The sequence below is a fragment of the Xyrauchen texanus genome, chromosome 6 (assembly GCF_025860055.1).
Source record: "Xyrauchen texanus isolate HMW12.3.18 chromosome 6, RBS_HiC_50CHRs, whole genome shotgun sequence".
Taxonomy (NCBI): domain Eukaryota; kingdom Metazoa; phylum Chordata; class Actinopteri; order Cypriniformes; family Catostomidae; genus Xyrauchen; species Xyrauchen texanus.
In genome coordinates, this window is record NC_068281.1 from 46,171,645 (window position 1) to 46,182,887 (window position 11,243).

Genomic DNA, 11,243 nt, shown 5'->3' on the forward strand with positions numbered 1-11,243 from the left:
GCTTAAATGACACACACACACACACACACACACACACACACACACACAGTAACTCTCGTGTCATTCGCTCTCCCCATGGAGGCCCTCTGGCTGCCTTTTATGCCGCTCCCCGTGCTCACTGAAATTAGAGACAGGTGTTAGACATAATTTAGCTCAGGTGTAAGCGCCCTTACCGCTTTTCTCTCCCAGACGGGCGCTTGACCATGCCCCCGCTGCCACAGAAACATTTGTAACAAAACAATTCACAAGGTAGGAACCTAATAATGAAAATTAGGGGTCACCATTGTGAAATAATTGTGATTACTGTTTTAGGACTATGATGATTAATTGTCTGTTTTAGGTGTTTCACGAATATGATGATTAATTAAAATATAAACTCACTATATGTGCTTCATGCACACAACAAAGTCATATATACACACATTTAGCTTGGGTCATGTAATAAAATAAGGGTATATGATTTCCTTTTCAGGCTTCAAAAACATGAATGACAGTAAAATAAAATTATTAAATAATTCAAATAATATTTTAATTATCAAAATATGTCTAAATAACTCAAATATATCTCTCATTTGTCCGATTTACTTTTGATCCTTTGGACTTTAATTTTTTTTTGCTTTTGCTTCTTTTGTTACCCAGTTAACCTGTATAGCTATTATATTAAATTATATTATAGCAATAGTAAAATATTTCTGCCTTAAATTCTTCACTTTCACACATTATTTTATGGCTCTCTGGTTAACTCACAAGCCCTTATTTCTCATGAAGGAAGACTTTGAGATTGTGTTTCTTGCATTTGATCATCTCCACAGAAATAGAGCATCTCCTCTGTCTCACTGCATGTTATAACACTGCTGAATAAACCCGCAATGACACGGATATTTAAGATTATATGGCCGTAAAGAGAAACTGGAGCGCTTTGCGTTCACAAAACGAATCCGTTTATACCATGTTTATATTTTCGCGGGAGTTTTGCGCAAGTCTGTAGACGGCGTGCTCATCAGAGCACTTGAGAAGTGATTCATCTTCACACACTCTTAAGAGAGCTGCTCTTGTGACGTCAGTGTTGCGGTTCCATGAGATATTTAGAGCTTAAGTGAATGAGACAAAGTGCTTTTTCCTCCGCGCTCACTGGCGAGTGAAATATTAAGATCTACTTGCCAGTGGCTAATTAATGTTATGTATTGTGCTTCTATCTACTCTAAAAAGACACTTTTGCTATGGCTAAAGAGGGTAAATGAAAAACAATTAAATTGTAAATAATAAAATATTTTCTGATGAAAAGCTACATAAAAAATTCTCCAGTGAATAACGCGGTTTTGTGAATTTCTCAGATTTTAATTATGAAAAGAGATTTAAGAGAAAGTAATTGCATTAGATGTGTCACTCTTCTCACAGATGATTGGTTGAGCATCTGTTTGTTATCTGACATTTACAACGAAATTTTCTACATGACGGGACATTAGAAGAGCGCAATTAGCACTTAAGATTAGTTCAGTTAAAGGCTCATTATGTAATATATTATCTACATTCAGAAACTAGTTACCAATGATAAAGGAATGATTTATATAATTGATTATTATGAAACAATATCATAATAACTTTGAACTATGCATAATGTCGTCGTTTTCAAAAATATTTAATCATATCATGAATAAATTAACATTGACATTTTCAACCACTCTGTTCATACTTCTTCCCTTAACATCACTATAAGCGATGATAAACGTTCATCAATAACGCAGAGTATATGATCAAATCATTGCTCTACATCCGATTCACGCTCAGGAAGAAGTATCACAAGTCTTCATCGTGGTTTGGAAGACGAAACACTTTCGAAACACATTACCAAGTTAAATACTATAGAAATGATCCCTGAAAGTATAGTCTTAACTTCTAAACACAAATCCAGTGCGAGTCTATTCTGACACTCTCAGTCTCACAGACGGTGATCGGTTGTTGCTTTCTCTTGATACACACTAAAGCAGCGACGAGGAAAACAAACACCAGAAAACGGTATAATTTCTTAAACTCTAAAGACCTATGACAAATATATATATATATATATATATATATATATATATATATATATATATATATATATATATATATATATATATATGTTAATTGCGAAACACAAATTTCAATTTGAAATAAAACATTAAAAGTACCGAAAATGTGCGTGCCCTTATTCACCGATGAGAAAAACAACACATCACAATAAACCAACAGTAAACGTTTAACGCTTGTGCTTATTGGTTGGGTTACATATATTACTTATACCACAGCAGAGACTTTATTTTAATTGTAAAAGCACTATTAATTCATGTTATTTTAAGCATTTATATTTATCCACAATGCAAATTCCAAATCCACGATCAGTTTGGTGAACAAGCAACCAACCAGATAAGAGATAGCTTACAAGCTACACAAAAGAAAAGACCATTGGAAAAAACAAATGTAGACTTCTGAATTTAAATCAGAATTATTGTGATTTACCATCTAACTGCATACATTAATTTTATTACAAAATTATTATTGTTTTTTTTTGTATTATTATTATTATTATTTTCTGCGCATCAGCGCACCAGTAAAAAGGGTCCGGAGCAGTGGCGGCTCCTGAAAAAATTCTCAGGGGGGGCAATTTTGGTGACCCATTCAATGGTTACAGATTTCCCCTCTAGCTACATAAGTTACAGGTGGAAAGCGATATAAGAAATTAGCATCTAGGAGCCTTCATAAGCAAAAATGACATGGCTCCACAATTAATTATTCCACTTATTCATTACTTACATTAATCCAATGTTGTGTGATGTAAAATAGCTAAACAGGACACATTTTTAAAAAAAGATATGTCCAGCAACAACATAAAGACGGGGGCAGCATATAAGTCAATACCAGAAGCATTTATTGACTGATCTCAATAGTATTGGCTTACAAAAGCAATGCAAGTTATCACAGTACAAATAATCAAGGGTGTTCTTTCACATTCCTCAACACTGCATAAACAATCTGCATGTCCATAAATGAAATATCAGCTGAAAATACAAGTAGAAAATGTTTTGAGAGAAGTGGATCTTTAGAACTACATTTTCTGGAATGTAGGACATCACCAAAGTGCTACTTAAAAAATGAAAAGTAACGTTGTCCAAAATAAGTGAATGAACAAGTGAGGCTTGACCTGGTGTGGTCTGTGCATCTTGGCTTTACACATTGAAGACCAAACCAGAATGATGAGGTGCTGCCAAGTTTAACTAAAGAATTCTGATATACACATTAATTACTTATTTCAAAAATGCCTCATGGTTGAATTGGAAATATGTGCACCAGAGCATAGTTCACAACAAGCGAGCAGGAGCTTTTGATAGAGGCTACTGAAAACATTGATGCAAGTTATTGGTATTAAGCAATTTGTATAGACTTCCATATTCTGCCCTCTTGTATAGATTTGTGAAAATGAATATTAACAGTGATAGACATTTTGCCTGAAAACAGCATTTGAAAATAATTTCTAGAAAGTTAAACAGCTATTTGGCTTTGTAAATATGAACAACCATATTCTGGCTAATTGTATAGATTTGTAAAAATGAACATGAACAGATTTTTTTTCACTTTTTTTGAATGAATGAAAAATAACTATTTAAAACAACATCAACTGTAAACTGATTTGGTGTGTGTGTGTGTATGTGTGAGCGTGTATTTATCACTTTGTGGGGACCAAATGTCCCCATAAGGATAGTAAAACCCGAAATTTTTGACCTTGTGGGGACATTTTGTCGGTCCCCATGAGGAAAACAGCTTATAAATCATACTAAATTATGTTTTTTGAAAATGTAACAATGCAGAAAGTTTTCTGTGAGGGTTAGGTTTAGGGGTAGGGTTAGGTTTAGGGGATAGAATATAAAGTTTGTACAGTATAAAAACCATTATGTCTATGGAAAGTCCCCATAAAACATGGAAACACAACATGTGTGTGTGTGTGTGTGTGTGTGTGTGTGTGTTAAAGAGACAGACAGAGAGAGAGGCTACATTATTTGTACTGAAACTGTGCTCTTCTCTCTTTCAATGCAGTAAAGCGGTCAGTGACTTTCTCATTGAAATTAGGCATGTTGAGGACTAGTTCTCTCTCCATGGAAAGCATAGCCAGTGCATTCAGACGTTCCTGGCCCATTGAATTTCGCAGGAATTTCTTAACTCGTGTCAAAGTTGAGAAACATCTCTCAGCTTCAGCTGTTGTCATGGGAGTAGTTATGAGGATGTTCAACAGAGTCACAGTCTCAGAGAATTTCTCCTGGAGGTTGTAGCTCATGAGAACCTGGTACAGTGCCAGTGCACCACAGCAGCCCTTGAATTCAGGATTCTCATAGATCAGAGAGAGTTCTGTCTTGAGCTTTGCCTTGTTCAGCATGGGGTATGCGTTAACAGTGGCATTCAGAGCCTCATCAGGAAATGAATGGCAGTACCTTTCAAACATATCTGCTTGCAGTAAGGTAGCACTCACAAGGTGGCCAGTGAAAGAGAACCTTGCTTTGGTGTGTTCAAGGATGGTGTTGCAGACCTCTTCAGACAGCCTCTGCTTCTCCTCTTCTCTCAAAGCCGTTATGGGTCTTTTGGCTCCTGTTGCTACTTGCAGCTGCTGTTGAGAGGAGTCCCTGAAGGCATACAGACCAATGTGTTTGTTAGGCTATGTACAGTACTGTAGTCTATGTGATGCACAGGTATATGCAATTTATCTACGTATAGTACAAAGATTTCAGTTCCACTTAAAATGGGCAGGGATGCATGAAGTCTTTAGTGTTTAAGTTAGCCTTTGTGTCTCACCTAGACTGGATGTTCAGCACAGTATACAGTATATAAAGTGAGCTAGATTAAACCACTGGCCATATATAATGAGAATAATGTAATTTCAAACACAAATGCAGTCTCCTTTCATGCATACATTTTCAAATGACAAATCTCTGCTGTGACAACGATCGAATGATATTGTTTAATCTTACCTTATGGCCTGCACACTGTTTGTGAAGCTGTCGAGGGCACGTTTGATGAAGACAGCATCGATGTCCTTCTTCTGGAGCTTCTGATACAGAGTATCGATGTGGGGCATGATTTTGTGAAAAAGCCACAGGAAAAAAAATGAAATCTTCATCATGTAGCATCCTCACGTAGCCAGATGCCTCTCTCACGGTGGGCTGGTCAAATGAACCCAATGAAGCCGTCCTGATGGCTTCAAAACATTGTATGAGGTCGTCTCGATTCTCGTAGACAGTGTTCACGACTCTGCTGTTGAAGTTCCACCGTGTGGATGAAGTTCTGGGCAATCTTCGTGCAACAGTCTGGTCAAGAATGCTGGTCCCGTTTGGGTGACCGGGAAAAAAAAGTTGCAATCCCGCTCAGATCGGTAAAGAAAATATTAACTTTTTTGATGCAAGAAGTAGCTTGCTGCATGATCAAATTCAGCTGATGCGCATAGCAATGCACATAATGGGCATTCTTGAAATGCTCACGCACCTTTTGCTGCACACCAGCCTTCTCTCCCCTCATCACACTGGCTCCATCGTAAGCTTGCGCAATAAGTTTGACTTTCTCGTCGTCGGCAAAAGGACCGTTCAGTCTCTCCAAAAGCACACTGGCAATTGAGATTGAGGTTGATTCCGAGATGGGAAGAAACTCAAAAAAGCATTCCTGCACTTTATTGTTGGGATCGATGTACCTCAGCACAAGCACCAGCTGTGTCTGTGTGGAAACGTCCATGGTCTCATCAGCTTGGATGGCTACGAAGTTCGCCGACTTCACCTCCTCAACAATATGTTCCCTCACGACCGCTAGCATACACTCCAGTAGCTCATTTTGAATTGTCTTCGATGTGCCCTTTAAAACATTTACATTTTTAAGATGCTCATCAAACACCTCATCTAACTGTGTCACAAAGTTGACCAGTCCAAGAAAAATACCTGGGTTGGTGGAGCCCTCGGTTTCATCTTTGCCTTGCAAAGCTAACTCAAACACTCCGCAAAACTTCACACACTGGATTAGTCGGTTGAGAATGTGGCGGTTCTTGCTAACCTCGTGGTTGTGGCGACGGACAGCTAGCCTGCATCCCTCATCCAGTTGAGTGGCAATGTTCACTCTCCCCAAAGCAGACAATCTCAAACAGCTTTCCATGTGGGTCTTTGACAGCTCATGTTTCTTTATCTTTTCTGAAAGATGGTGCATGTCTGTTACACCTGTAGCTGTCAAAGCGGTGCTGTCTGCCATGCCGCCTTCAGGGTGAAAGAGGCAGGGGTAGCAGAAGACTGCATTAGCTACGTCGCAGAATGCTAGCCAGGTTTTTCGTTCGTACCAATTCATGGAAAATCCTCGAGTGTAGCACTTTCCCCCTTTAGTAGAAACCTGTTGAATGATTAAATTTGGTCTGGGAGGTCCTAATTGTTTCGTTGACAATTTATCTTGATTCGTTCGCAGACTAAAAGGAACTTCGTTCAAAGAGACAATCGAGTTGCACTGAACACTATCCATCTTGACAGTAGTATGTGAATTGATTGACGCTGCTACCCGCTCTTTTCTTGTTCATGGTTATGTTACGTATGACAAAAGCGCGTAAGTGCAAGCCCTCCCGGAACCCATAGAGATTGTATTGAAAGCTGTGATATTTGAAAAAAAAATTTTTTACATGAGAGTCTATGGGAGACTTCTGGGGCGATTTTCAACCTGACTGAAATAGCCCAAAAAGGGGCGGGGTCATTTTAAGCACGACTTTAGCCTGATTGGCAGATCAGACATCTAGATTAGAACACTGATAACGATAGTGATAGAATTGGTTAGAAAAAAAATCCCTCCTTTTCACGTTTGGCAGTGCGTCGCCCATATCGCCCTAATTAACACACCGCCCCTGGTCCGGAGAGAATTCGGTACTCTAGATCACGGTTCCATCAAGAGTTAAAGCTAAATATTTTAATTCACCCGAGCAATTTATTTGAAAACAATTTTTTTTTTATATAGCAAGGGCGAGTCTAGCCCCATTTTAGGGGTGCTTCAGCACCCCTAAAAAGGAGCTCAGCACCCCTAAAACTTGGAGTAAGAAATGTTGTTATTCTAATATTTTTGTTCGTCTTTGACAAGGTTAAATAATGTCCAAAACATACTCCGTAGTTTGTGGTTTAAAATGTATGTGTTAAGGATGAAAATGAAAACACCCCGCTTAGCAAATGGTATCATCCTCTTCTCTTCTTCTACTTCTCCTCTGTACCTGCACCGCTCAGCACAACCGTCATCCAGCTCGAAACACACGCAGAGGGAGAACCCGTTATGTAGTGTTGTGAATCAACTAAGTTGCTCCAAAGCTGTGTCTCACACTTCTTTCCTTTTACCTAGAGTTGTTCCGATTCCGAAACCATATCGGTGAGTACTGGAGTCAGTATCTTGAATCACCATGGTACACCTATAATAAGTGTTTATTTCCGGACTATTTTAGTCCAGCGGGTCGCCGCCGCTGTGGAGTAGCACAGGACCTGGGTGACTCGTCCATAGTCATAAACGGAGAGACGTAGCGCCGGTTACAATGTTCTTCCGCAAGACGCATGCAGTTCTGTTTATTAACTGCTAGAGCGTGAAACAAAAACAGCAGCGTGACAAATAAACTGCGTACCTGTGTAGTGCGTACGTGTGTCTCTGTTGGTAAAGTTTATCGTTAATTTGATACTAATTTTAACAATCAGGAGTCATGTAAACATGACATCACGTGCGTCTTTTCTGGTCAGTCGTCATGGAAACATGAAGCCCTGGCGTTTGGACCAGAGTAAAACAAACATATCACTGTATACCACCAGTATGTGTGAAAACACTCACTGTGGCTTTTTAAATGAATTGTTATTCATTCCTAGATTTATATCTGTTATTTTTCAGTTGTGGCTGACTATCAAACTAGACAATAAAAGCAAGTTTAATGTTTTTCTTTTGCTGTATTTATTCATTCCTCACACACAGAGGATTTAACCTGAACCAGGCTTAACTCCTGAACTCCTAGCATTACTCTCTCTCTCTCTCTCTCTCTCTCTCTCTCTCTCTCTCTCTCTCTCTCTCTCTCTCTCTCTCTCTCTCTCTCTCTCTCTCTCTCTCGTGTGTGTGTGTGTGTGTGTGTGTGTGTGTGTGGCCTGCCAGTGAGCAATGGACATACGACAGTTCTTTAAAAGAAAAAAGACAGATTCAGGTGAGAGACTAGGGACAGTCCATAATGACCTCTGTCTTGTTTTTGTTTTTTTTGTTCTTCTGAAAAGTGTTAAGCTAAAGTAACAGATAATGCAAACCAGCTATCTGTTGTTGTATCAAATTACTTATCTAGGCAATGGTCCCCTGCTCTTATTTATTTTATTTATTTCAAACCCACAATGGAGAATACAGCTTCTCTTGTGAAAGGAATTTGTGATTTAAAAAAGTTTCTAAGCCCAATAATAATAATAATAAAGACATTTAAAATGACATGCCTCTGTGTGCCTTTTGATCATATCCTTAGAATCTGTAAATGGTCTCCATAACATTTTTGTGTCATGACAAACTGACCTCAACTCTCCTGACTACAATATATTTGTGTATGATTGTCAGTGCCAAGGGAAAGAGAGGGAGATGGAGAAGGGGAAAGGGAAAGGGAGAGCATGCAGGAAGAACCAGGTGAGGAAACGACAACAATAAATTGACATATAGTGAATAGTGGCAAGCAAAACAGTAACTACTCATACTCCTATACTAACTTATTGGCATTAAGTAGCCTATATTACATTTACTTTTTGTAACATTATTTTACACCACATTTTTTCATAATAAAGGAGGATGAAAACAACAGGGAGAGCCCATAATGGATGAGAGGGAATTGACTAGTGAAAGAAATGAAGAGACAGAGGGAGTGCAACATAGAGACCACCAAGCCAAAGCAGCAGAGACAGAAGAGAGCTGTTCAGACTTAACAGTTAAAGCTGTCTCAATACCCTCATACTCAGTTTGGCACACAAAAAAGAGCCTTTCAAGAACCATTTTTTGTAAATAATTTACAGAAGATGAATTACATTTTGTTGTCCAAGTACCTGTTACTTTGTTCAATGACAATAAAGTTTAATCTAATCTAACCAATCTGATGACTGTTGATACAAAAGGAGGCACATTGTGTTAACGGTCAGGAAAACCAGCTGAGTGAAGAAGGTTTTGTGTTTGTTACAGGGGGCTGTCTGTGTGAACTCTCACAATTAAGCTGGTGCTCTGAAAAGGTCTCGAAAAAAAAAATCTGGATTTTGGAGTTGTCCAAATGATAAAGTTATTTTTCAATAGACATATTTTTTATTTTTGTGTGAAAAGAGGGTGGGTGGTGGCAGTGGGGCTCATTGGGTGCTCAGCACCCCTAAAGCTCTGACCCTAGAATCGCCTCTGTTATATAGTATTAAAAAGCAACTTCGTTGAATTCTAAGGTATTTAGTTGCTTAAGATTTTCTTTAAATATGACCAATGAGGCAGATAAAAAGAGTCTGTATAATGGTGGAGGAAGATAAATACTGAAAGTCTCTGACACCTCAAATATATGAAAACACTAAATTAACGAATTTTTTTTCATAAACGCTTTCATTCATTTCAAGTCACCGTGGGCTCAAGCTCTTTTGGGACTAATGCCCTAAACCAACCACTAGGACGCAGAAAAGACCATCTGCTACAATAACACAGCTTCTTTAGAGCACTTCTGTATCATCAACACAAGGAACACACAGTTGTAATTTTAGTTACAAAAAGATAAACAAGAATTACTAACAAAAACTACAAAATGGAACTAAGATGTTAAAGAATAATGTAAATAAAAGTGTATAGGATGGAGAGATGCAGGTGGTGGAATTGGATGTAGCAATGGCAAAGTATATTATCTTATGAAAGATAAATAGCTGTTTCTCTATTAATTTAATAAGGTAAAAAATGAAACAAATATCTCAAAAGATTATTTGCTAGACATCTGATCTGATACACAACTTTTGCAATCTCAGGAACATTAAATGATCACAAACTGATACTATATACTCTAATAATAATAATACGTTTATTTTATATAGCACCTTTCTTCAAACTCAAGGTATTCTCGGGTCCTAAGATCTGTGACCCAGATTGATCCGAATCACTTCTTACCCGAACCCGACGTGCATAAATTAATAAAAATAAAAAAAACCAGCCGAGACAGATCTGGTAAAATTCTACCTGAGTCCAACCAGACCCGACGACGATTATATTTCGAACCCGACAGGACCCAAATGTAAATTACTGCAAAATCTGCACAGGATGGCTGCACCAGTATCCAGGAGGGTTCGTTGTTCATGCCCAAAAAGGTTTTCAAGCGGGGGGGGGTCACCAAACTAGATCACACAGTCTTAAAGCTCAGGGCACCCCTGGGCAGTCAAGGGCCCCTGGGAACTGGCCCCATTGGCCCGGTCGGTAATCCGTCAAGGAGTAGTTTAAAAATAAGCTTGCTCATGTGAGTTCATATACTAGAGTAATTAAATATTTTTTACTAATACTGTGTTCCCTTTCTTATCTACAAAAGTGCACAAAATATATGGGAGTTAGTGTGAGCAGCATTTAAAAGAATGCACATGTGAATGCCTATCCTGCCCGTACTTCAGCATGCCACAGCTTGTGAACTACCGCATAAAAAATCACCTAAGTTGGCAGTGATACACAGTGGTGAGTTTTATACAGTCTTTAGTGTTGTCACATCAGTCAATTTATTAAAATAAAAACAAAGCAAAATGTTCCATGTGACCAGCACACCATTAACAATAGACATTGACATTCACTTTGATGGTATATATGAGTGTTTTGCGTTTGCATTTAATTACCATGTAAAATAATGACCAACTAATCAAATTCTTGTTTGCTTTCAGATTTCACCATTGTAAAATGCCAACTAAAGTGTCGGGCAAAGTCACACTTTCACTGCTGCTATTGTTGTGTGTTACTGGCAGCCATACTTCAAAGTCACTACTACTGCAGCCTGAGTTGCCAGCTGTTGCCACCACGACCGCTGCCCAGCAGCCTAAGACACTGCCAAAACAATCTGTTAAAAAGACTGCAACTTGCAGCTAATTCAATGTGACTTTGCTGGCCAAAAATGTAAGAAATCACATTAGAAAGCGCCACACTAACAAAGATGAAGCAATTACTCCAGCAAAACACCTTCATCATCAGTGCATTGATGATAAAATAGGTATTTTTGTAGTTCA

General features: G+C 38.4%; 1 protein-coding gene and 1 non-coding gene across 2 annotated transcripts; both read right to left on the bottom strand.

Annotated features, from left to right (window-relative positions):
- Nucleotides 1-1,677: 1,677 nt before the first annotated feature.
- Nucleotides 1,678-1,891, bottom strand: LOC127645898 (small nucleolar RNA U3). Its single transcript, XR_007970865.1, has one exon. It is a non-coding gene; the product is annotated as a small nucleolar RNA U3 (small nucleolar RNA).
- A 2,032-nt stretch (nucleotides 1,892-3,923) lies between these two features.
- Nucleotides 3,924-6,175, bottom strand: LOC127644571 (uncharacterized). Its single transcript, XM_052127803.1, has 2 exons — nucleotides 4,998-6,175; nucleotides 3,924-4,652 (listed from the first exon to the last, which is right to left on the bottom strand). The coding sequence occupies exons 1-2, from the start codon at nucleotides 5,147-5,149 to the stop codon at nucleotides 4,031-4,033; spliced, it is 774 nt and encodes a 257-aa protein (XP_051983763.1). The 5' UTR covers nucleotides 5,150-6,175; the 3' UTR covers nucleotides 3,924-4,030.
- Between the last annotated feature and the right edge of the window lie 5,068 nt (nucleotides 6,176-11,243).